Source organism: Benincasa hispida, chromosome 7 (assembly GCF_027475165.1).
Source record: "Benincasa hispida cultivar pf3 chromosome 7, pf3_genome.v1.1, whole genome shotgun sequence".
Classification (NCBI taxonomy): Eukaryota; Viridiplantae; Streptophyta; class Magnoliopsida; order Cucurbitales; family Cucurbitaceae; genus Benincasa; species Benincasa hispida.
In genome coordinates this window covers 25,852,939-25,880,660 of record NC_143484.1, presented here as the reverse complement: position 1 = coordinate 25,880,660, position 27,722 = coordinate 25,852,939, and the positions used below count along the sequence as shown (strand labels likewise).

The 27,722-nt window shown below is 34.9% G+C and overlaps 2 protein-coding genes across 2 annotated transcripts; one reads left to right on the top strand and one right to left on the bottom strand.

Annotated features, from left to right (window-relative positions):
- Nucleotides 1-12,398: 12,398 nt before the first annotated feature.
- On the bottom strand, nt 12,399-14,346 carry LOC150035066 (uncharacterized). Its single transcript, XM_090315220.1, has 2 exons — nt 13,550-14,346; nt 12,399-12,987 (listed from the first exon to the last, which is right to left on the bottom strand). The coding sequence occupies exons 1-2, from the start codon at nt 14,344-14,346 to the stop codon at nt 12,399-12,401; spliced, it is 1,386 nt and encodes a 461-aa protein (XP_090171346.1).
- Nucleotides 14,347-22,728: 8,382 nt separating this feature from the next.
- On the top strand, nt 22,729-27,086 carry LOC120080740 (plasmodesmata-located protein 6-like). The gene is made up of 3 exons (XM_039035365.2): nt 22,729-23,584; nt 25,261-25,383; nt 26,472-27,086. The coding sequence occupies exons 1-3, from the start codon at nt 22,825-22,827 to the stop codon at nt 26,480-26,482; spliced, it is 894 nt and encodes a 297-aa protein (XP_038891293.1). The 5' UTR covers nt 22,729-22,824; the 3' UTR covers nt 26,483-27,086.
- The last annotated feature ends 636 nt before the right edge of the window (nt 27,087-27,722 follow it).

The window sequence follows — 27,722 nt, the reverse complement described above, 5'->3', positions numbered from 1 at the left end:
ATGCACTAATAACTAAACGATAGGAGGAAGCGCTAAACAATCATGTAGACGACAGCTGACTAAAGCTAAACGATCGTATAGAGAAAGCTGAGAAGCTAAACGATTATATAGACGATTGAGCGCGGAGCTAAACGATCGTGTACACGATGTGATAGGAACTACACGATCGTGTAAACAATACCTTAGCAAAATCTAAACAATCGTAGAGGTAAGAAGAAAAGACATAGGAGTTTAAGTGGTTCGGCCAAAGGCCTACGTCCACTGTGCAAATTGAGAGGTTCTATTTTATTACTCTTCAAAGTATTGTAGAACGAATGCCTTGCTCTCTCGATTTCTATTCATTATTACATTGATCTCTCTTTTGATTTTGTTTATATATGTGCAAGAGATTCGGTCAAGATGATGAGCTCTGGTGGTTACAACATTTAATAGAAAAAAGTCGATGACCATTCAACTGCCAACAGTACTGTTCGTTCTTGATTTCGAGACTTTATGTAACAATCTCCACCTTTGTAAACATCCAGAGTTCCTTCCCTCTTTGCTTGACTGAGCTGACTTGAGCTAACCTTTTTTAGGTAACTCGAATCCGAGAAGGTCCAAGCATCTGCCAAGCTTTTTCAATGCAACAGTTTTGGTTAGCATATCAGCTGCATTATCCGAGGTATGAATCTTCACTACCTCGACATCCCCTTTCTCAATCTCTTGTCTGATGAAATGATATTTGATATCGATATGCTTGGTTCTACTATGAAACTGCTGATTCTTAGATAGATGTATTGTACTGTGATTATCACAATAACTTCTGATTTTAGTTTGTGTTATGCCGAAATCATTTAGTAAACATTTCAGCTATAAACCTTCCTTCACAACCTCAAACAAAGCAATGAACTCAGCCTCTGTTGTGGAAAGGGCCACAACAGGCTGCAATGTAGCTTTCCAACTGATCAAATTGTTTCCCATAGGAAAACATAACCTGATAGGGAACGTCTTCTGTCCAAGTCCCCTACATAGTCTGCATCTACATAACCATAAACCTCATCATTGGATGGCTTATTCTGTCTATATAAGACTTTTTCCTCTTTGGATGAACATAGATACCTCAGTATCTACTTGACTGCCTCCCAATGTCTTTTACTAGGATTTGCCATACCTATTGACCATACTTGTTGCATAGGATAGGTTTGGTCGTGTAGAAGTCATAAGATACATAAGATATCCCATTGCTTGGGAATCAGGGACAACCTTCATATGGTTCAGATGCTCTTCATCTGTGCTCTTTGGACTATTAGTAGCTAAAAGCTTGAAGTGAGGAGCAAGAATAGTACCTACTGGCTTAGCTTTCTCCATCTTGAACCTCTGTAAAAGCTTAGAACAATATTCAGATTGGCTAACAAGCAATCTGCCTTCTTTTCTGTCTCTTTCTATTTCAATGTCTAGGATCCTCCTTGACTCCCCTAGGTCTTTCATGTCAAATTCTCTCTTAAGAAGCATTTTCACTTGCTTCAATTCCTCTTTGGATCTCCCAGCCAGCAACATGTCATCTAAATAGAGTAGTAGATAGACTAATTCCTTGAAGCTACTAGTGTTTGTGTAAACACATCAATCAAATGAGCTCCTTTTGAACCCCATCTTGGAGATCACCTCATCAAACTTTTCATACCAGCATCTCGGTGACTGTTTTAGGCTATAGATGGACTTGTTCAACAAACACGCAAGGTCTTCTTCTCCACTTTTGACATAGCCTTGAGGTTGTTGATGTGTTATTTTATGCGATGAAATAACGGAAGGGTTGCGTTGGTGGAAAAATGCATTGTGCAACAATTTTTCTCAGCAGAACCCAAGTATAAATCCTACTGAGTTTTCTGGTAAGTCCAGGGTCGAACTCAGGGACTAAGGAAAACAATATGTAGTAGTAATTTTTAAGATCACTTTGCGGTAACAAATAAATTAATGGTTTGGTTGGTTTGTTGATTGAAGTATGAAAAGTATGCAGCAGATTTGAGAAAAGATTGATTATGTGACAGATACACTCAGTATGCAGAGGAACGGGTTGAGAAGGTCTTTAGCTAGTGTTTCCCGAGAATGCGTTCAAACTATGCGATCATGCTACACTCATGCGACAGCAAATCATTTTCCAATGCAAATGCGGTAGCTCCTAATTCTAGGACGCATGCGATGAATGCGAGACTGTCTATATAGCTTATTTCTAAGTCTCTAATTCCTGCCTATGCGATGATGTAAGATGCACATAAGGACAAGGTGACCGCATACATTCATAACCTATCTCTAGGATGCATGCGATGCGTTAATAGCAAACAACGCTTATTCCTAAGCTCTTATCTCTTGATTATGTGTTTCTAATCTGACTCTCCCGAGCCTAGATTCTAACCTCACTTTTCCAAGCCTAGATTCTTATTGGATCTACACCAGCATGCAATGGAAGAAATTAGGATCCATAAGCATTCTAATTCATTAATTTTGGTTGAAAAGAAACATGCTAAAAACAGAGTTTAATGGGTTTCAAGAACATACCTTGGCTGAACCAACAAAATCTCCATTTCCAGCTATAAAATCCTCCGAATCCTTGTGTAGACCACTACAAGATCTTCTCTACTATCCTCTTGGTACTCTAGATTGAGTTGTGGGACTCAAAATAAGCAGGAATCAAAGGAAATATGGAGAAAACTCACTAAAGAAAACCCATTGAAGAACACATTCTTCATCCGAATTTTTCAGCAAAAATTCAGTCGGTTCTTCTCTCTTTCTTCACCCCAATCTCTTCAATATATTGCAGACTATCATGCAAAGAGAAGTGTTGCATGACATGCAGCTCATGCTTGGAGTAAATCAAGGAAGAGGTGGTGGGTTCTATGTAAGCTACTTAAAGATGATTTGAAAAAACCCATTTATCAAGTTTTGTGATTTTTCAATTTCCAAAATCCAAAATTGATTTTAAAATAATATTTTATTTCTAAAATCAAAATTTATTAATTTTACAAATTAATTTCATAAATTAATTTTCTAATAAAATTAATAAATAATTATTTAAACAATTTAAATAATTCTAATTAATTTAATATCTAATATTAAATTAATTTTTACACAAATTCATCTTCATATATTTAAATCATATTTAAATTTATTTTCTCCAATTTCTTTCGATTCTAATTTGAACGTTTCAAATTAACTTATCTCCCTACTCTAGAGCTATCTATTTCTGAGCTAGTAAGGGGACCTCATGGACCTACAGATCATGGGCTCCAACGATCCGAGATTAATCGGCTAAACTTATTAGACTGATCTAACCTCCATTCGTTAACTAATGGGTCACTCCACTAAAGCCCATAGTTGAACTCCCCTCACTGTAGATATATTATGACCACTTGATATAACCATGATTAGTAAGTTAACCCTTCACAGGTTGTTCGCAATAACGGCTGGGTCAAATATCTGTTTTACCCCCAAAATTATCTCTTGTCCTTAAGTCCCACTGATCCCCTAATGAACAATTTTTTTTTTGTGATCCTATCACAAAATCTAGTCCCTCTCATTTCAAATGAGGGGGCGGGGGGATTCCTTGTTCAAGCCCCAGAATCAGCACTTAAGGGAACAACTATCCCTAAAGCGGGTAGGAGTGAATTCCCTCTTACACCCTATGTCCTCATCTATCTATCCAATCTCACCTCTAAAATGGTAGTCATATTGGGCCGACGCTATTGAGCCAACCCTCACTTATGTAAATCTAAAGGCAATCCCAGATAAACAGGAGTTTATAGTTAGCTCAAGATCATGGTCATCGCTTTGAAATAGTCAGTCTTAAACAGTAAACATTGTTATAAAGTAAGAGTGACTCATTTCGTAGTTCGATATTGTACAAACTCTTTTGCACAAGGACACCCCCACTCCTCATGTCCAACATGAACGAATTAGGATCACTTCGTTTGTAGCACTTTACAACTCCTTGTAACAACTACAGAGCGGGTCATATCCAATAGTGTTACTAAAATAAGGTACCCAACCTTATCCATGTACTATAGATCATTTTGACTATTTACTCGAACCCGATCCACCTTTATGTCTCCACATAAAGTTCAAGTACTCATCCAATAGTCAAGGGACTTTTAGGTTTATTGGATTTCTATTCAAGTAATAAATCTATTCAATAACACCTTTATTGAATTTTTAGAATAAGCTCCATTGTTTATATACCACGAGTTTTAGGACATAAAACCCAACAATTCTATCCTTAGACTACCCTCTGAGTATCTCTAATGGATGAATGATGCATACATAATACAAGATAATCACATAGAATGAAGATCCCCAGTTATGCTAGCTAAATGCTTCTCAACTCATTCGACAGATTTAGCTACTCATGCATAATATACAGAGAGTGAATAGATATAAAGATATAAATTCTGTTTCTATAAATAATTTTAGAGTACAAAATGAAAATGGAAGATAAGAGTAGAGAGCCTGGTAGAAATTCCTTGCATCCCAAGGCTTTTATACTGTTAACTCTATTCTGCTCAAAAGATATTCCTGCTTTCGTAGGAGTTGGCCTTCTCTTTAATCTCGACGCTTTTGGAACTTTTCCAAGTTCACCGGAATGATCTCTCGATACAATCTCACTTCCTTCGCTTCCACCTTCTAAGTAAAAGAAAACTAAGAATAAGGCTACTTCTATCTAAAAGGGAAAAATTTATCTAACTGTCGAACTGAACTAACTAAAATAACTCCTTCACTGAACGTTGCCTTCAGTATTTATAGAGCTTCAAGATGAAAGGCTTCTTCTCTCTTATAATTGCACTGATGGGATGACATTAATTCTCTGTCTGATGCTCCGATTATTTGTCACCGAAAAGTTGAGTGTACTTGCTACAGTAGGTGATTAACGACTTGTCAACTTAATTCAGAATCGACCGTCATCAGCTTTCTATCCCATCATGATTTATTATGCTTTTCACCCAGATGCGCCCACTAAAGATGCACCGACTCTATGCAGCAACCTTCTTGAGCAGATAATCGCGAGTGTAAATGATCACATAACCTTGCGTTAACGCAATCTCTTAATGCGCTTGACTGTTGATTTCTTTGGATTGCATTTTTCGTCTTGCATCAACGTATATTCTGCATAAAAATACACAAGTTAGCTGCTTTAATGCGATGGACGCATGCGACTGCAATATTGTGAACTTAATGCTTTTGGACGCAATCTTGTATATTTTTATCAACGTAAACCTACATTGGTTTATAATTTAGCATTGTAATAATGTGCATTTCTGCCCGTTATTATACCCCCAAATTTAAACAATGATTGTCCTCAAGCATAAGCTAAAGATTTCCTTTAGAAAGTCGACCGCCTTCCCTTTTCCTAGATTTCTCAAGGATGCCTTATTCAAATCCTATACACCAAAATTTCCTTAATTCTTATCCAGATCTCTTCTTAAAATATTTCTAACATTTAGGGATCGCAAGTTTAACCATCAAAAAGACTTTACTAGATTCCAGGACATCGCATGATTTATTTCAAAAACACTTTTCCACTGGGGTGTTAAATGATTTTTTTTTTTATCCTTGCGTATTTTAGACATTATTTTTTTCTCTGACCTTGCACTGATCCAAGTGCCTCGCCTTCGTTTTGGCTTGCCCCCACGTGTGTCATGCAAACATCCAACTACGAGCAAGGCGCTCTTTCTCAGACTAAACTCATACCCATTTGGCAGCGAAGTTGTAATCATTTTATTTATATGTTGATCACGATTCCTACCTTCGTTTTGGCTTGCCCCCACGGGTGCCATGTGGACATCCAACTACGAGTAGGATCTGATCGCAATGTTATGATATATTATTTTTTTGGATAAGGCTAAAAATACTAAGATCGAAAATGAATACCACACCCCCAAATTTAAAATGCGGCAATGTCCTCATTGCTAAAAGAATGAAAGAAGTCATGCGATGCTCTTAAGAAGTTTCGTAAAGGGTCAGTTTGAAAGAAAGATAGCAGCCCACTAACTTCTAGAAATATTTCATGAGGTGACCATCCTAAAATTAAATTGACTCTAGTGTATACGAAAAAAAAATAGAAGCATGTGTTTCATCATTGAAATTGTAATTGGCAAAGAGAGATCATGCGGTGACTTACTAAATTGATCAATGCTAAATGATTGCAGCAACCAAAGAAGATGCAATGATAAAATTTTCAAAATTAAAATGCAATGCGATGTGCAAAATTTGGAATAAACTCAAGGAAAGATACAACCCCCCAATTTGCGCTGTCACCCGCATTATTTGTTGACGCATCTTGCTTTGCGGCAATTAACTTTCTTTGGATTTCGGTGATGAAGTAAAGTAGTTGCGTCTTTGTGTAGCGCCTCCGTAATCGTTTACCTCGAACGTTTGCAAAGAAAACATTGAGAGGGTCCAATAATCATAAAAAAACAGAGTTAACAAAATCGTTTACCACGATCGTTCAACATGATCGCATTATTATTAATTTTTTTTGTAAGCAATAAACAAATATGCGATAACAAATAATAGCAAGGTAATGAGAGTTCATGAAGCATTGATTCGAAACAAAAAGGATATTTAAAAGGATTACATCCCTGATGAGGTTGAGTCACATAATACAAGCGTTGTTTGTATTCAGGATCTGTCCGCAAGTAGGAGAGTCTCCGTCGTGGGTGTGAGTTTGCCCATATTCAATCGTTTGAAGATTGATAGCGGCATTACGTTTATACTCGCCCCAAGATCGCATAGTGCTTCGCCACTGCAAACCCCTTCAATGTAGCATGGTATTGTGAAGATTCCTGGGTCGCACATTTTTTGTGGGATCGTAGCATTTTGCATTACTGCCATTGTTGCGATCTTTTCTTCATCATTCTATTTCTTTTTCAATCTTTGTGGGAATGGTGGTAGCTGGACTTCTTCTATCTTGCGTTCTAGAGGATTAAAGGTAGACACAACTTTTTGGTTCATCTTCTCAGGCTCTTCTGAATTATGAGTCAACAGGTCCTCGGTTGTTACCGCATTCAAGTTGGTCACGATGGGTTCCTCCTTTCCTTCCGCGGTCATTGTTTCGCTTAGCAAGGAGACTGCTAAGGATTGTTCCTTCCCCGTACCCCCAGCATTGCGAGGGAGCTCAGTTGAGCTCGGTAAAGCTCCTTACTGTCTATTTTTTAGCTCGCCCGCAATCTGTCTTAATTGAATTTCGAGATTTCGGATGGACGATGCTTGATTCTGAAGCATTGATTCATTCTTCTCAATATACTGCTTCAAGAAGCTCTCTAAGGATGAAGATTGCGATGCTTGCGAACTGCTAGCTTGGTTATGCATTGGACCGTTGGTTCGCGGGAAAAATTCGGGTGGCCCTTCTTTTTATGCCACTGATTGAAACCTTTTTTGTTGATTTTTCCACTCGAAATTGGGGTGGTTTCTCGATCCAGGGCTATACGTATCAGAATAGGGGTTGTTCTTTATGAATCATACTGATTGCGGATTTCCTGAGCATTCATCCATCGGATGTGCTTCTCCACATATGACACAACTTGTAGTCATTTGGGCAATTGCGTTGACCTTTCCTTTTTGCGCTCCCTTGCTATTAATTGTGATGCCTTGTATCACACCTATCATCACAGTCATTTGGTTTTGAAGGGATGTGATGGCCCCGTTGTTCACGTCACTGTTTTAATTCTTAATCTCTGATCACTTTCTCGCCAGTCCTCGTGATTTTTGCAAATGCGATCAATTATACTTTTTGCCTCATCATAAGTTTTATCAAGCAGACCACCAGCGAGTGTCGCATTGGCAGCAGTCTGCGAAGCAGGGTTTAATCCATGATAAACGATCTCCATCTGTAAGTAATCTGGTAATCCGTTGTGCGGGCAGTCTCTTACCAGCCTCTTAAACCTCGCCCAAGCATCGTTGAGTGATTCGTTCATGTCCTATTCAAAATTGGTTATTAACTTCCTTCTCCTAGCATTCTCCATTGGTGGGAAATATTTCTGCATAAACTTCTCTACTACTTGCTCCCAGGAAGTAATCTCCCTCGGTTCGAGAGAGTACACTCATTTTCGTTCCTGGTCACACAACGAAAATGGAAACAAAGTTAGTCGAACTTCTTCGGTGGAGATATTAGGGAACACAAAAGTGTTGCCGATCTCTATGAAGCTTTGGAGGTGGGCGTGCAGGTCTTCACCACGCCTCCCTTCAAATTGTCCAACAGTCTGGATCATCTGCAGCATCACCGGTTTCATTTCGAATCGTGATCCATCAAGAGCGGGCCTCATGATTCCTGGGGAGAAATCATATAGGTTAAGCGACGCATAGTCCCGAATGGGTCTATTGCGGTCATTCGCCAACAGGATGGGATTCGCCATGACGTTATTTTCATTTGGTGCTCTATTTCCAGGTTGTTCAGCCATATTATCTTTCTCTAGTTGTTGTTGTTGGCAGCTATCTCTCAATCTTTGTGGGAACATACTTTCAATCTCTGGGTTGTAATTCGCCAGAGATTGAAAGCTACAAAGAAATCAGAAAAATTAGCATTAGCACACTGAATTGCTGAAGTCTACGATAACGGCGCCAAAAACTTGATGCGTTATTTTATGCGATAAAATAATGTAAGGGTTGCATTGGTGGAAAAATGAATTGTGCAACAAGTTTTCTCAGCAGAACCCAAGTATAAATCCTACTGAGTTTCCTGGTAAGTCCAGGGTCGAACTCAGAAACTAAGAAAAACAATATGTGGTAGTAAATTTTAAGATCACTTTGCGGTAACAAATAAAGTAATGGTTTGGTTGGTTTGTTGATTGAAGTGTGAAAAGTATGCAGTGGATTTGAGAAAAGATTGATTATGCGAAGATACACTTAGTATACAGAGGAATGGGTTGAGAAGGTCTTTAGCTAGCGTTTCCCGAGAATGCATTCAAACTATGCGATCATGCTACACTCATGTGACAGCAAATCATTTTCCAATGCAAATGCGGTAGCTCCTAATTCTAGGATGCATGCGATGAATGTGCGATAATGTCTATAGAGCTTATTCCTAAGTCTCTACTTCTTGCCTATGCGATGATGCAAGATGCACACAAGGACAAGGTGACCGCATACAATCATAACCTATCTCTAGGATGCATGCGATGCGTTAATAGCAAACAACGTTTATTCCTAAGCTCCTATCTCTTGATTATGTGTTTCTAATCTGACCCTCTCGAGCCTAAATTCTAACCTGACTTTTCCAAGACTAGATTCTATCCTTAGACTACCCTACCGAGTATCTCTAATGGACGAATGACGCATACATAATACAAGATAATCACATAGAATGAAGATCCCTAGTTATGCTAGCTAAATGCTTCTCAACCCATTCGACAGATTTAGCTACTCATGCGTAATATATAGAGAGTAAATAGATATAAAGATATAAATTCCATTTCTATAAATAAGTTCAGAGTACAAAATGACAATGGAAGATAAGAGTAGAGAGCCTGGTAGTAATTCCTTGCTTCCCAAGGCTTTTACACTGTTAACTCTATTCTGCTCAAAAGATGTTTCTGCTTCTGCAAGAGTTAGCCCTCTCTCTGATCTCGACGCTTCTGACACTCTTCCAAGTTCACCGGAATGATCTCTCTGTACAATCTCACTTCTCTTGCTTCCACCTTCTAAGTAAAAGAAAACTAAGAAAAAGGCTACTTCCATCTAAAAGGGAAAAATTTATCTAACTGTCGAACTGAACTAACTAAACTAACTCTTTCACTGAACGTTGCCTTCTGTATTTATAGAGCTTTGGGGTGAAAGGCTTCTTCTCTCTTATGATTGCACTGATGGGATGGCATTAATTCTCTGTCAAATGCGCTGAATATTTGTCACCGAAAAGTTGAGTGTACGTACTACAGTAGGTCGTTAACGGCTTGACAACTTAATTCGGAATCGACCGTCATCAGCTTTCTGTCCCATTGTGATTTATTACGCTTTTCACCCAGATGCACCCACCAAAGATGCGCTGGCTCTATGCGGTAACCTTCTTAAGCAGATAATCGCGAGCACAAATGATCGCATTGCCTTGCGTTAACACAATCTCTTAATGCGCTTGACTGTTAATTTCTTTGGATCGCATTTTCCACCTTGCGTCAATGCATATTCTGCACAAAAATACACAAGTTAGCTGCTTTAATGTGATGGACGCATTTTACCGCAATATTGTGAACTTAATGCTTTTGGACACAATCTTGTATATTTTTTTATGGAACATGAGACATACGCAATGGAATAAGGATCTAATTACACTTTAATTGCTTTTAATTTAAAAGAAAAAAAGCATGCAAATGAAGAAGAAAATAGTAAATTAAAGGGATGTAATACAACCTTTGTGGCTCCCGAAACGCTTCTATCTCTGCTAAATCTTGACCCGAACACTTCGAACCACCACTAAAGCTGACCTACTATCCTCTGGACTCAAAACCGGGTTGTGGGACCCGATGGATGAAGAAACCGAGAGAGAGAAAGAGATGGAAAAAAGAAATGAATTTTCTTTTTGGTATGGGTTTTCCTTTTTTTCAGCCCAATTTTGAAAAACTAAATTTGGCAAAATGTTAAAAGTTTTTCCATCCAATTTGAAAGCCCAATTTATAGAAAAAAAAAAACCATACAACATTTGCATGAAACAAATCCATAAAAACCCAACACCTAGAACCCACTATCTAAGTGGGCTTAATGTCTCCACTATAAGCCAACACCTAGCCCACTATCTTGTTAATGGAATTATCTAACAAAAGTTTGGATTTTCCCACTAACTTTAGTCAAGGGGCAAAATAGTCATTTTGTCAAAGTCAAACTTTGACCTAAAAGTCAACATTTTGACTTTTTATGATTTTTCCTGCGTTGACTAATTTTGACCTCCCGAGCATGAATCCGCACTCATTTTCTCGAAATTCAAATCACATTTGAATATAAGTTTGACTTTTCAAAGTCAAAAGTCAACTCTTTGAGTTTTTACATCTTTGACCATTTCCATTATTTTCGAGTTTCCGAATATGCACGTATTCATATTCTTGATATTTAAATCAAACTTAAACATTAAAGCTATATCTCTAAACTGAAAAATCGACCACTATATCACATATACTTGTCGATTTCTCTCTCTTTACCTAATTCGAACAATTCGAATTATTCTATCATACTGTTCTATGTTTATTCCATATGAGCTAGTAGGGGAACCTAATGGACCTATAAGTCATGAGCTCCAACGATCCGAGATTAGTTGGCTAAATTCTTTAGACGGAGCTAATCAACATTCGTTAACTAACGGGTCATTCCACTATAGTCTCGTAGTTGCACTTCCCTCACTATAGATATATTTGTGTCTATTTGATATAACCATGATTAGTAAGCTAATCCTTCACAGATTGTTCGTAATCTTAGTTGGGTCATAAAACCGCTTTACCCCCAAGACTACATCTTGTTCCTTAAGTTCCACTGATCCTCTAATGAACAATTGGTTTAAGGTCCAACCTATAAACCGAACCCCTAGCCAAGGAGAGGGTGGGGCCCCTTGTTCAAGACCTGGATTCAGTACTAAAGGGAACAACCTATCTACTATCCCTATAATGGGTAGGAGTGAATTCCATCTTGCACCCTATGTTTCCAACTATCCATATGATCTTACCCCTGAAATGGGAGGCTTATTGGGTCAACAATAATGAGCTGCCCTCACCTATGAGATCTAAGGATAATTCCGAGTGAACAGGAGTTCATAGTTAGCTCAGGATTAAGATTAAGTTACCTAGGTCATCAATTAACGAAATAGTCAGTTTTATACATTAAACGGCATTTAAAACGTAAAAACTGACTATTTCATGGTTCAGTCTTATGTAAACTCTTTACATAGGATGCCTCCACTTTCATGTCTCCACATGAACGATTTAGGATCACATTATTTATACTAACTACAAAATGGGCCGCATCCATAGTGTCCCCAGAATAAGGCACCCAACCTTATTCATATACTATAGACCATTTTGGCTATATATTTGAACTTGATCCACATTTATGTCACTACATAAAGTTCAAACTACATTAAATAGCCTCAAGACCTTAGTTTATTGGATTCAAGATTACAATTTCAATAACAATTTTATCAAAAAAATAAAACAGAATATGTTTATTAATTTACAAACTACGAGTTTTAGGACATAAAATCCAACATTTTTATCAACGCAAACCTGCATTGTTTTATAACTTAGCACTGTAATAACGTGCATTTCTGCCCGTAATCAGTCGTCTCATGTATATTGTCTCATTCAACAGCCCATGTAAGAAGGCTGTCTTTACATCCAGCTAGTCTAAATCCAAATCCTTCTGTACAACAAGGGAAAGAAGCAGTCAGATGGAAATATGCTTCACACTGGAGAGAACACCTCATTATAGTAAATGCCTTCCTTTTGAGTGAACCCCTTAGCAACAAGCCTAGCCTTGATGAACCTAGCCTTTTGCACACCTGGAATCTCTTCTTTAAACTTATAAATCCATTTGCATGAGATAGGTTTGTACCCTTTAGGCAAAGGTACTAATCTCCAAGTGTCATTTTGATTGAGGGACTTCATCTCATCATTCATAGCCTCAATCCATTGCCTAGCATCCGGGCTATTTGTTTCTTCTTCAAAGCTGGAAGGTTCATTATTACTCAAAGAAATGGCAACACTCAATGCTACACTTGCAAAGTCAGACTCTTGGTACCTTGTTGGTGGTACTATAGTTCTTCTCGGCCTGTCTCTTGCCAATGAGTAGTTGTGCAAGTCTTCATGTGTCTCTACTTGATCACTTAACACATGATCACTAGATTCAGCTGCCTCATCACCTTCTAACTCTTCATTTTGAGAGGAAGTAGAAGCTTTATTATCATTTTGAGGCTCCACCTCAAATCTGGTGCTACTAGTCTTAGATGTTGTTGAAGACCATTGTTCCGACATCATGAACATTTCATTTTCTCTAAAGATCACATCTTACTATTCATACACCTCTTTTCAACTAGATGCCACAACCTAAAGCCCTTTACTCCCGGTGTAAAGCCTAAAAACATGCACTTTACAACCCTTGGGTTCAATTTCCCTTGGCTTTGGTGCACATAGCCAACATAACCAAATACTTTTAGGTGTTTCAGCTTAGGTGGCTTCCCTATCCACCTCTTTTCAGAAGTCTTCAGCTCTACAGATTGATGAGGGCATCTATTAAGTGTGTATACGGTGTAGGAGACAGCTGACATCTTACTCTTTCCAACACTATTTTGTTTAATCTTTCAGCTACTCCATTTTGTTGAGGTGTGTACCTCACAGTTCTATGCCTTACTATGCCATTCTCCCCGCAATACAAATTAAACTCCTCTCCAAAAAACTCTAAACCGTTATATGTTCTCAAATGTTTAATTTGTTTAAAGGTATGCTTCTCAATCAAGGTCTTCCATTCTTTAAATCTACTAAATACTTCATCTTTGGATTTTAAGAAATAAACCCAACTCTTTCCAGAGTAGTCATCTATAAATGAAATAAAGTACCTTGCTCCACTAAGAGATGGAGAGTGAGTTGGCCCCCACAAATCTGAGTGCACATATTCAAGGATTTCTTTTGAAGTGTGTTGTCCTTTTGGGAATTTTTGTCTAATTGCTTTGCACAATATACAATGTTCACAAAATTTAAGGTTATCTCCAATACCCCTTGGTAGTATACCTTGTTTTGATAGCACTTTCAACCCCCTCACACTGATATGAGGGAGTCTTTTGTGCCACAACTCATCTTCAGTAGGTTCCTCATCCGTTGCTAACAAAGCCAAGTGTGTCATTTGCACATCCTTGATGACATATAGACCATTTACCTTAGTTGCCACCAAGACCATTTTGGAATCCTTAATAATTTCAAAGGTGCCTCCCGGACCTCTATATTCACATCTTATGGCATCAAACATCCCCAATGAAAGGAGATTCCTCTTTAATGTTGGAACATGCCTCACGTTCCTTATTAATTTGACTGAACCATCTTGCATATTCAAGGACACAGACTCTATTCTCATAGCTTTGCATGTATTATTGTTTTCTATATAGATCAGCCCACCATCCCACTTCTTATAAGTGCAAAACCATCCCTTGGATGGTGTCATGTGGACTGAACAACCAGGATCTAACACCCAATCTTGAGTCTCCATAGTATTCTGGTCTCCACCTTCTTCAGTAGCAGATAATGCATTTGAATAGTCTAGGGAATCCTCACCTACAACAGCCTCAGTCTGTTTACCCCCCTTGTTCTGCTGGTTCAATTTTCTCTTCAAGGCATAACAGTCCTTTTTCATGTGCCCCATCTTGTGACAAAAATGGCATTTTATTTTGGAATTGTCTCCATTGTTTTGTTTTCCCATTGTTTTTGTTCTTCCCTTTTGAGAACAAGCCTTCACCTCCTAGTTGATGCTTCTTGGTCATTTGTAATTCAAGCTCTCTGACTCTTACAACTGATATAATAGTATCTGTGGTGATTCTTTCTCTACTGTACTTCAATGCAGTCTTCACATCTTTGAAAGTTTCTCGTAGAGAAATCAATAAAATGAATGCTTCATTCTCTTCTCCAATATTATCTCCAATCGTTTTGAACTCAGAAGACAACCTCTTGAACTTATTAAGATTGTCTGTGAGGGACTTTGCTAGATCCATCTTATATGTGAAGAATCATTCCCTCAAGAAAGCTTTATTGGGCAAATCTTTGTTGAAATAAATCTCATTCAACTTGGTCCACAGGGCATAGGTCGTAGGCTGATCTACAATTTTCCTCAAAACACTGCTAGTGGCATTAAGAACAATGGTTCCATATGCATTTGATTTAATAGTCTCTTTGTCTGCCTCAGAAAGTGGTCCAGGGTACTTTGCAGGTTCTGTAATGGCTAAGAGTGCCTTCTGAAGCCCCAGGACTGCTTTAATCTTTGTTTTCCATAGTTCAAAATTTGCCTTGCCATCGAATTTCTCAATCTCATATCCGGTAGTTTCCATTCTTGGTGTTCAAGATTGATTATTTTGAATTAAGAATTTAAATCTTGGAGCTGTCTTGAACTGTTCACTGAGCTCTGATACCAATTATTGTCCTAGATGACTAGATCTTTGCATTAATAATCACAATATACTCAGTTATAACGGTTGATAACAATTCAAGAGTCAGGGGAGATAGGGTGTAGATACTTGAAAAATCCTTTTGTTGTTTACCAAAAGTCTACACGATCGTGTAGACGATGCACCAATAACTAAACGATAGGCCAATTAAGTAAATGATAGGAGAAGCGCTAAACGATCGTGTAGACGACAGTTGACTGAAGCTAAACGATCATATAGACGACAGCTAAGGACCTAAACGATCGTATAGACGATTGAGCGCAGAGCTAAACAATCATGTACACGTTGCAATAGGAACTATACGATCATGTAAACTATACCTTCGCAAAATCTAAATGATCATAGACGTAAGAAGAAAAGACATAGAAGTTCAAGGGGTTTGGCCAAAGGCCTACGTCCACTATGCAAATTTGGAGGTTATCTTTTATTACTCTTTAAAGTATTACATAACGAATGTCTTACTCTCTCGATTTCTATGCACTATTACATTGATCTCTCTTTTGATTTTGTTTATATATGTGCAAGCGATTTGGTCAAGATGATGAACTCTGGTGGTTACAACATTTAACAGAAATAAGTCAACAATCGTTCAACTACTAACAACACTGTTCATTCTTGATTTTGAGACTTTTTGTAACATCTTGCAAATGGATCTTTAAGAAAAAGTTGGGGAGGGAAGATGAAGGTGTAGTGAGGTACAAGGCTCGACTAGTAGCTAGATGGTACACTCAAATAGAAGGACTAGACTACAATCACATCTTCTCCCCTGTGGTGAAGCATACTTCTATTAAAGTGTTCCTAGCTATTGTAGCTTATAGAAACCTAGAGCTAGAACAGCTAGATGTGACCACAGCTTTCCTACATGGAAAGATAGAAGAAACTATCTATATGTTTCAACCTGAATGTTACGAGAAAAATGGGTTAGAAGATCTAGTTTGTTTGTTGAAGAAATCCCTATATGGGCTTAAACAGTTTCCAAGGTGTTAGTATAAGCATTTTGATGAGTTTATATTGAGCCTACAGTTCAGAAGAAACAACTATGATTCATGTGTTTACATAAAAAAGTGTGAAAATAAAGAAGAAGCATTTCTTTTACTATATGTAGACGATATGTTATTGGTTGGAAGTAGTATGCCTGAACTAAATGAAATTAAAGCTCAAATGAGCAAAGAGTTTGATATGAAAGACTTAGGGACAACAAGGAAAATTCTAGGGATGGAGATCTACAGAAACAGAAGCAAGGGAGAATTGTTTCTTTGTCAGTCATTATGCCTCTAAGGTTTTAAAGAGGTTTAATATGGCAAATGACAAGGTTGTTTACACCCCTTTAGCCTAACATTTCAAACTTTCATCAAACTCTCAACCCAAAACTCTCCATCTACCGAAGAACAGAAGAAAGTGATGGAGAAAATTCCCTATTCTAGTGCTACAGGCAGTCTAATGTATTTAATGGTGTGTACAAGACCTGGTTTATCTCACTCTTCCAGCTTATTGAAGAAGTATATGGGGAATCCAAGGAAGGCACATTGGGAAGCTACTAAATGGGTACTAAGATACTTTGTTGGCACTCAGAAGAGAGGACTCCTATACAAACATTCTGACACAACTAGTCTAAATCTAATAGGCTATTCAGAATTTGACTTTGCTGGTGATATAGACAAGAGAAGATCATTAACAGGGTATGTGTTTCAGTTTAGAGGAAATACTATAAGCTAGAAGTCAAGTTTACAGTCTATTGTGGCCCTATTTATGACAAAAGCAGAGGTTATTGCTTTAACAGAAGTTGTCAAATAAGCTAAATTGCTACAAGGATTATTATCAGAATTTTATTTTAAACAAAAAACAATAGACATACATTGTGACAACTAAAGTACAATATGTTTAACAAAAAAATCCCCAATTCCATGATAGAACAAAGCATGTGGACATTCAAATGCATTATTAGAGATAAGGTGGAGAAAGGTGAAACTAGAATTGAAAAGATGAATACAGAAGAAAAATTATCTGATTTTCTGACTAAAGAAATGCCTCGGTCCAAGTTAGAGTATTGCTTAGGTCTACTAAAAATAGTAGACCATCCAGCTGAAGGGTGAAGCTACAAAATAGACACAAAGGTATAAGAAATCTTTAGCTCAAGGTAGAGAGTTGTAAAGAAGATGAGCTAAAATTTATCTTTGAATAGCTCAAGATCCAGCTGAAACTTCCTCTTCCAGCTCACCTCTCACAAGAAACAGAAACAACTGTTAGAAAAGCTAGCTAAAACAAGCTAACAATTGTTGTAAACTAACTCTCTGCTTATAAATATAGTGAATTATTAAATCAATCCATGTATGCTAAAATATCAGTGTGTGAACTAGAGAGAAAGAGATCTATAATATACACCTTAAAAGCTTGAATAAAGAAATCTTCATACTTTTGTAGAGTGGACGTGGATCTTCAAGATCGAACCACTATAATCTTTGTGTTCTCCTTCTTTTCCTCTTCATGTTTGTCAAATGGCATGCTTGAATCTTTGATTTCCTTCATCAATTAACCTAGAAAATCAAAAGGAAGAAGAAGAAAATAGAGAAAGAAAAATGGAACTGAAGGAAAGAGAGCAAACATGAAATTGGAAGTATGATTGAGAAGAAATCGAATTTTACACCATTCTTTTAGTTTTTTGCAATGTGGCTTAATTAGTTTCGCATAGGGCAACTACCACAAATAGAAACTTGGGCCAAATGCAAATCTTTTCTTTTTGGCTTTCTTTTAATGTTCAAGTCTTGTTCTAAAAGGCCTATTTTTCATATCAGTTGTCAACTAGTATTCACAACGTTCTTGCAATGTTTATAAATATCCTTCTTTCATTTCTTGGATTCTTGGGTGGAGAGTTACAGGTCTTTTTGGCTCACCAAAACCCTGTTGGGGTTTATGCCCTAAATATCGTAGGGTCCTGTAGTTTGTAAATACCTGTATGAACAAACATTTGTGTGATGTAATAATATGAGACATTTTATTCACTACAATCTTTAAAATATGAAATATTTTAGTTGCATTAACCACAAACCAATAAACTAAGATCCTTGGTTATTGTTGTAACATAAGCATGTATGTGATAACATACAAGTGGATCGTACTTTAAGTGATAACCTAAATGGTTTGTAGTAGATGGATAAAGGAGGGAAACCTTATCCTGATGACACTACGAGTGTGGCCCACTTTGTAGATGATACAAGTGTTGTAAAATGCTACAAATGGTCTAATCCTAACCATTCATGTATTAGACATGCGAGCGGGGATGTTCTACACAAAAGAGTTTGTATAAGATCGAACCATGAAATGTTTAGTCTCATTATATAATGTCGTTCATGACAGAGACTCTCATTTCACTAGGATGACCATAGGTAACATGACCTTAATCCAAAGTGAGTTAGGAACTCCTGTCTATAAGGGTGGTCCTTTGATTTGCATGGGTACGAGTGGCTAGATCGCCGACTCAAACCTACCACTTTGGGGATTCGTCTGATTAGGGAGCTGGAAACTCAGCTACACAAGACGGAATTCACTCCTTCTCCGATTTAAGAGTAAGTAGATAAATTACTCCCTTAAGGGCTGATTTCGGGGCTTGAACAATGTGGTGTCACATCTTCTCTTGGCCCGAGAAAGGTTTACTCTTAGTAGGACTATGATCTATTGTTCTTTAGAGAAATCAGTGGTACTTAAGGAGTTAAGTGTAATTACAGGGGCAAAATGGTAAATTGGCCCGACTGTACTTACGAGCAATTTATGAAGGATTATCGTACTATTGATTGGTTATATCCAATGGACACAGAAATATATCTATATTACGAAGAATGTAGCTATCTGTCTTTAGTGGAATGTCTGACAGTTAATGGATTGTGGATATCGTGATTAAAGAGTTTAGTCAATTATTCAAGTACTGTTGGAGCTTCAAGCTATAGGACCATACCCTTTGGTAGCTCAATGGATTCATGTTGAGAAATAGTTTTTGGGTTATTTTGAAGCGTTCAAATTAACAAGAGAAAATTTCATTACATATGATATAATTAAATTATTTCAATTATATGTGATATAATTGATTTGATGTACTAGATACATTAATTGGAAGAATTATTATTAAATACCAAAAAGGAGAAAAAGAACAATGGTTTATATATTGCTGAGATATGATATTAAAACTATAGGTTATGAATATATTATTTATTTGTAATTAAATCTATGGGATAATTGGTTTCAATTTTTTCTCCTAATAACCAACTTAGTGGGAAGTTGTGATCAATTATGAAAATCATTTTCATTTTTTGATTATACGATTGGTAAGTGATTGTGAATTGAATGCACAAAAGATATAGCTATACGATAGTTTGAGAGCATAAACGATCATGCATAGAGTTTCTATACGATAGACACTCATTTACTAAACGTTCGAGTACTCAGTCTATACGATAGACTCAAATTTCTCCCATTTACTCGATCATCTATACGATCGTTCAATTCCTCTTTCCCTCTACCAAATCTATACAGAACCCACAACTCTTGGATTCTCACACCGAGAATACCAAGGTTGCCTAGTGATAGTGTCTGCTTGCTATTCGAGGGTCGGGTGTTATTTGTTCCTGTTCAAGGAGATTGTTGAGGCATGACGTTCGTGCTATTGAACGTTCATACTGTTAGATCGAGGTAACGAGAAGAAAAGTTCTTCAAAGGTAAGTTCATTTGATCCTTAGTGTTAAATTTATGAACATGCTATAATTTCAAATTTATGCATAACTTTTACTGTTTGATTGTAAATGTGTATGTTCTGTTACAATGGGGTTTAGAATGATCTTGCTTCCACTCATTGGTTCTCTTCATATAGAGTTCCTTCAAACACTTGAGATTTCCATGTAAATGCTTTTTAATTGAAGATTTTTGTGTCAGTGATCGAGTTGATATCTAAGTAGGCTCGAAACATTGATTGTGAGGATTGTCAGCCAACTATTTATGGATATTGGTGACATTTTGATGGATTATTTATGCATTTTTCTAATGTTCATGTTTCTTTTCGTTGCTTTAACTTTTTGAACAAGCGTGTTAAAGTAGATTAAATAGTCAACTTAATCACATTCACCAATGTTATGCATGTTGAAATTATCTGTAATTGTATTGAAGACATGCTTAATTTGAGTAGGAATAGGTTGAGTTTTACGGTTGTGGTAGATTCACATGAGCTTTTCAAACTTTATCATATTGCTCATAATTGATTTTTATTAAGATTTAGAAAAGTAATAAAATTGAACCGGACTAGGTTAATTAGTTATCCTAACCAATTTCTAGGCTTAATGCGACTAATCAACAAGCATGGAAGCCCAACATATTGGTTAGTTTATAATTAATTAGGTTGTCTATATCTACCTAATTGATTAGAGGAGTTGCCGATGTTTACAAATCAGCCTTAGGCTATAAAATTATATAATCTTATTCTTATGATAAATCAATGAGTAACCCAACAATCTCTTAACCAACGAGGTAATCTCCTAGTATCTCTATATTTCCCACCGTTATTTTACTTTCATGTGCTTTATTTTCACATTTTAGTAGTCATTAATTGATATTGATCTATAAATTTTATTTGATTGTTCGATTCCTCAACAAGTTCTTATTTTCAAATGTCATAAATCACCGATTGATTTAAAAGCTTAAGCTGATGGATGAAGATAAATTGAATTATATATCATTTAACAAAATGTATGAACTAGTTGAGTTGTATTCGAGATAAACGGTTCACACTTGTCCCGTTAGATTTTCCAACTTGTTAATATAACTAAATAAATAAATGAAGATTGTCCGCTCACATGGGCAAGTTTACCCCATGAACAAAAGAATCTCAATCAAGGCATGTGGAACTTGAAGAAAGATATCCATAATGAAACTCACATGTCCAAATTTACAACTAAAAGAAGTTACATCGAGTGAAGTAAGAGAAATTCAAGAAGAATCAAGTTTCATTTAAGGAACAAAGACTTCAACTAGAACTTCATATTATTGGACAGTTACAAATTCTTAAATGGTTGATAGAATATCTAGGGTTTTCTTATTATTATAAGAAAAATATATAACAATAACAAATACATTTGAAAGTTTCGGATCAAAATAGAAAAAGATACATGACCAAAATGGTTTGTTTTATTATTATTTTTTTTAAGTATATATGAAGAATAAGGATTAAAATGAACAAAAGTTGCAACTAGTGGCCAATCTCGATGACTTCTCTATATAACCAACTTTGACGACCGTTATTTTAAATTATTAACTCATAATATTCTATAATTGTCTTTTATAATAATTTAACAATAATAAAAACACCTTTAGTATATAACAAACTAAACAAACTTGTATATAAAACACTTTTGAGAAAGAGTTCCCACATATATGAATGTCTTTGTTTTAAAGAGTTTTTATCAAAAGTATTTAAATTTTCGAAAAAAAAAAGTTTTTAAGTCATTCCAAATAAGCCTAAAGCATAGTCTTTTTTAGGTATACTATATTTATGGGAGGGAAGATTGAACCTATGATTTTTAAAGACAAAATGCATAACAATTCTACTATTAATTAAGCTAATTATTTTGACAATTAAATCACAAATCGAGTCCATACGGTTTCGACATAACTAATATTATAACCCCCAATTTCAAGAGAATTCGATGAATGAATCAAGATCACATCCAAATGAAAAAGATCCTACTACCTTATAAACAAGCATTGCATCTTTTTTCAGTAGTTCAATCATAGGATGTCAAAGTTAAGTGTGCTTAACTTTGGACCAATTCCACATTTATTCAACATAAGTAAGAATGACCTTGTCAGTCAGGTTGTGAGGATCATCAAATGCGGAATCTAAATTTCAAATTCTATGTTTGAGGCATTACAAATATGATTTTATAGTCTTAAAATTTTCATTGCCATCACTACGATTATTTTATTTTAATTTCAATTTTGATTGCCATAATTTAAAAAGGTTTCTCCTTGGTCTTTACAAAATTTAGTCAAAAACTCACAAATAGTTGAAAATTTATTCCAAAGAAACCACCACAAATATGGCCAACAATTTTACACCATTCAATACATGATAGTGAGAAAAAAAATTACAAAAATATTTCAAATTTGTATCAAAGGATTATTAAGAAGTATATTAATTTTACATTCAACAAATTATTAAGAAGTAGTCCTATTGTGTAGTGATACTATTGAATTATTTTGGCATAGAGGTCAAATTAAAACTTTTAAAATCATACCAATCCAAATTAAAACAAAAAATCAAACTTCTATTAATTTATTTATTCCAATAATTTTTACTAAATAATCAACTCTAACTACAATTGTTTTAAATGACTAAAATTATTAAAGATATTTACAAATATCACAAAATATCACAGTCTATAATAAATCATCATAGACTACTATCTATATCTATCATGATATTGATAGTATTCTATCATAGTCTATCGCAAAAAGTCACTAAAATTTTAGTATATTATATAAATATTGTGTTTCCTTATGAAAACAACACTCAAATTATATAATTCTACCCCCCAAAAATTCCTTGCATGGGATCAATCACCAAAAAGCCCATATAAAAATACCCATTCAAAACCTTCAATCACACACCTCTTCTCTTTTCCCATCTCTCTCTCTCTCTCAAAATGTGTTCATCTCTCCCCCTCTCTTTCTTCCTCCTCCTCTTCACTTCCACCCTCTCGCCGCCGTCCACGGCGGCCCCCACCGGCGAGACGTCGTTTGTCTACGGCGGCTGTTCTCAGTCCAAATACACTCCGGGCTCAACCATCGAGTCAAATCTCAACTCCCTCCTCACTTCTCTCCTCAACTCCGCCTCCTTCACTCTCTACACAAACTTCACTGTCGCCGGCGCCAGCGACGGCGACACCGTGTACGGCCTGTACCAATGCCGTGGCGACCTCGAGAACATGGCCTGCGCCAAATGCGTGACGCACGCTGTGGCCCAGCTCGGTTCGTTATGCCTTGACGCGTGCGGCGGCGCCTTGCAGTTGGAGGGGTGTTTTGTGAAGTATGACAATGTGAGCTTTTTGGGAGTGGAGGACAAGACGGTGGTGGTGAAAAAGTGTGGGGCGGTGATGGGGTATGATTCCGGCGGGTTGGCTAGAAGGGATGCTGTGTTGGCATATTTAGCGGCGGCCGACGGCACTGGTGGGTATCGGCCGTTTAGAGTGGGTGGTTCTGGGGATGTTCAAGGGGTGGCGCAGTGCGTTGGGGATTTGGATGCCATGGAGTGTCAAGACTGTGTTGCGGCCGCGGTCGGCCGACTTAGGACGGACTGTGCCGCAGCGGGGTGGGGCGATGTTTTCTTGGGGAAATGCTATGCTCGATTCTCCCATGGCGGTGTTCGGCCTCATGGTGGCAGTGGCAGTAGCGGTGGCGGAAATGGTATGTTTGTAATTTAACATCTACTTGTTAAATTATAAATTTGATTTTTATAATTTTAGGAAAGTTAGAATTATTTTTCTTCTCAAATCTATAAAATCTTATAAAAATAATAATTTTCCGACTATTTTTAAAGGTTTTATCAAACCATAAATATTAAAGGTTAATTATAAACTCTAGTATTTAAATTCTAAGTTTCTACTAAATTTTATAATCTAACCTTTATTTTATGATTATTATTTTTTTATAATCTCATTTTAGAAAATTAGTACTTTGAGTTCAATTGTTGTGGGATGAAGTAGGTTACTTTACCAACATAACGATGAATGAAAGTTCGTAACTATTGTTTCGATATTGTAGAATTAGTTCAATAAACTTTACTAAATTATTAAATAAATGAATATAGTCAATTTAAACCTAACTCGATAAAATAGTTATAGATTTGAAATTTCTTACTCTGAAGGTTAAACTCAAAGTATATAAATGCAATAGACATAATATAGGTGAAAGTCAAATAAGAAACTTGGTGAATGGTTGGTGGGTGATCACTTGGATGAGAGGCTTAGAATATAGTAGAAAATAATCAAATTTATGTGTTTAGTTTTAATAATTAAACTGTTAAGAGAATTAATTTTTAGTCTACAATAAAGTAAAATTAGACCCCCCCCAAAAAAAAGAAAACTTGGTTAGAAAGTTTGTAAATATTATTTATATTTTCATGTGCATATAAAGGTGTGAATTGGAGGTTTTGGTCAATGCGATGATTGCAATTTTTTTTTTCTTTCACATCTTTTCATGCAATTAGTTTTTCATATTTAAATTTTTTACTTTTCAAAAATAATTTTATGGGTATTGTGTAGAAGAAAAGTGAGAGAGAGAGAGAAAAAAAAAAGTAATTTAAAAAAGGTATCTTTTATTCAATAAATTGAAATTTCTTTTTTAGACAAAAAAAAATTTAGTGGTTAGTCTTTTGGTGTGGGAGGTCAAAGATTTAATTCACTAATGTTGTTAAATATTTCTAATTATATTAATTACTTATTTAGATAAGGTACATTTTACTAACATTTCTTCTAATCATAAAATTCACTTCTAAAAATACTTCTCAAGTTTTAGTTAAATAAAAGAAAAGAATAGTTTCAAAATATCAATAGTGGATCCATAAATTTTATTGACAGGATGCTTTATATAATTTAATAAAAATAAATGTAATAAGTGAAACTTAACTCTAGGTTTAGTCATTTATATATTTATATTATATTTAAATACTCATTTTTCAACTTTGAATTTATTTTAACATAACTTTTATCTTCCAAAATATGTATATACACTCTATTTATTGATGTATATTCGAAATTTTGGAGCTCTAATCAAGACATTTTGTTTTACCCTAAAAAGTTCAAATTTTATATTTTGATCCTTGAACTTTTAATTATTATATTTCTAAAACTTTAGACATCGAAACCCCACGTAAAGAATTCCATGATTTTAATTATACATATTTGAAATGGAAAACCATGGGAAGGCAGGTGATTCCAATCTGATTAAAAGCCATTTGCATCCAACAGAGTAAAGACAATAGAAAAAGGAAATAATTTCAATAAAGCAAGATCCATAAAATTTATAGGTTTTTTTGTTTTTTTTTTTTTTAAAAAAATTGTAATTATAATTTTGGTTAACAGATGGTAGAAACGACGACGTTGAGATTGAGAAGACGTTGGCAGTAATAATTGGACTAATTGCTGGGATTGCCTTCATTGTTGTTTTCCTCGCTTTCCTCAGCCATTATTGTGACAAACGAAAAGGTAAATTTTACATACGCAATCAAATAATTACTCTTTCTTCCATGGTAATAATTATTCTCATCATACAAATAATTTAGTAAAATAAATTTATTTATTTATAAATATAGCAAAATGTCACCCTTTGATACGGATAGATAGTTACATTTTTTTATATTTATAAATATTTTCAATGATTTTATCATTTAAAATAATTACTCTAATAAAATTGGTTTTTTCAGTATTATTAAATCAAACTTCTCTAGAATTTGTATCTAATAGATTATAATTAACTTTCTTGATAATTATTTAGTGTTTGAAAATTAAATCTATTTTCCCTTCGTTTTTACGTTTATCATATTTCTTAAATAAAAAAACTTGAATTTTTGGCCAGATTTCAAAACAAAAATGAGGGTTTTAAAACTATTTGTCATAATTTTCAAAATATGACTTAATTTGTTTAAACATATTATTAAAAAGTAGAAAACAAAGGAAATTAAGAGTTGGAAAGAGTAGTATTTTTAAATTTAATTTTCAAAAATCAAAATTAAATAATTATCAAACAGGGTCTAAAAATGATTCAGATATATAATTGAAAATTGAACAACTCGTTAGATTTGAAGTTAAAAATTCATAGGTTTATTAGATATTTTTAAAGTTATGAACTTATTAGACATAATAATAAAATTGAGAGACTTAGAAAACACTTGTATAAGTTTTTTTTTTCTCTCTAAAGTTCAACCATAAGACTTTTAATTCAACTTGGTTAATATTTTTATACCATTTTAGTACTTATAATTTTCATATAGTTTCAATTAGATTCTAAAGATTTAAATACTTTCTAACTACATTATTATAGTTTTAGTTCAATCTCTCAAATGAACATGACATGTTTTTTTTTATTCATATAATTGCTAATATCTAAGTTTAATAATCTTATAAAACGATAATTTAACCTAACTAGGTCTAACAATATCATTTGTTTCTCTTTCTTTTCTGATATATTAACATATAATTGTTGGTTCAAAGAATTGTTAGTATCTAAGTAGCGTAAGAACTAAAACAATAATTTAATCTAGACCTAAATTCGTTTCGTATCTGAATCTCGACAGGTGGCAAATGATGTCGATTTTCCCATGGATGATTCTAGAATCAAATTTCATCCAACATCTTCTTTTGAAATTTAGCTATGGCTAATTTGCTGGTGGATTCTTCTCTTTATAGTAAAAGAAAAGGAAAAAAAAAAAAACAAAACAAAATCCTTTTTAGTTTCTCCATCTCTTGTTATTCTCTCTTTAAAAGAAAACCACACAGCTTGAGAGTATATAAAAAGAAGTGATGTTGCAATGCTATAAAAAGGGGTTGGTTCATTGAAAGAAAGCTACAACAACAAAGAGAAAAAAGCTCAAAAGATTCGACATGTCGGACCCACTCAACTTCAAGTTTTATCTTCATATCAATTAATTACATCTTGCTTTTTTTTTTTTTTTTCCCTTTTTTCTTTCCACTATTGATATATTAATTGAGAATTAATATATATTTGATTGAATGCCCTTTTCTTTTATGGGAAAAAGAAAAGAAAAAGAAAAGATGTACTATGGGATGTGTGTTTCTTTGTGGGTATGATGAAAGTTTCTCTTGTCTCTACTTTATATTAATGTTGGTAATTAATTAAACATTTTGCTATTAGTGAAATTAATGATCAAAATGTTATATGTTTTCTAATATGTACAGTTGATAATATAAGTATTATATCAGTTATATGTTTACATTATTCTTCCATTTTTGTCTTTGGATCTCTCTATCTTATAGTTTTGATAGAGTCCGAATTAAATTCTTGTGGTTTGACTAAATCTCGTAAATAGTCTCATTTTTTTGATAAAATCCTTACAAATAGACTATGCCGTAGAGAATATAATGAGGATAATTTATTATTAAACCATAGAAACTAAATTCTAATTATAAACTATATAAACTAAATTCTAACTTTCTCCAAAATCATAGAGATCAAATTTATAATTTAAACTTATATTTTTTTTGAAATTGGAAAAACAAGAGAAATGAGAAAGTATGAACTATAATCTTATTACATTGTTTGGAAGTGATTTTGAAATTGTGAAAATCACTTTTTATCACGTTCAAAATTATTCTTAATCATGATTTTAATTACTCAAAATTATCTTTTAAATACAATTTTTATATCATCAAAAATTGATTTTTAATATGTCAGACAATATTGTGTACATGTAATAAAAAAGAAAAGAATGAACTGTAATCTTAATCTACTGACCTCAAAAGAATTTACAACTATGAGTGAGAAAAAAGTTTTGATCAATTATCAAATTCTTGAGACTCAGTGATTG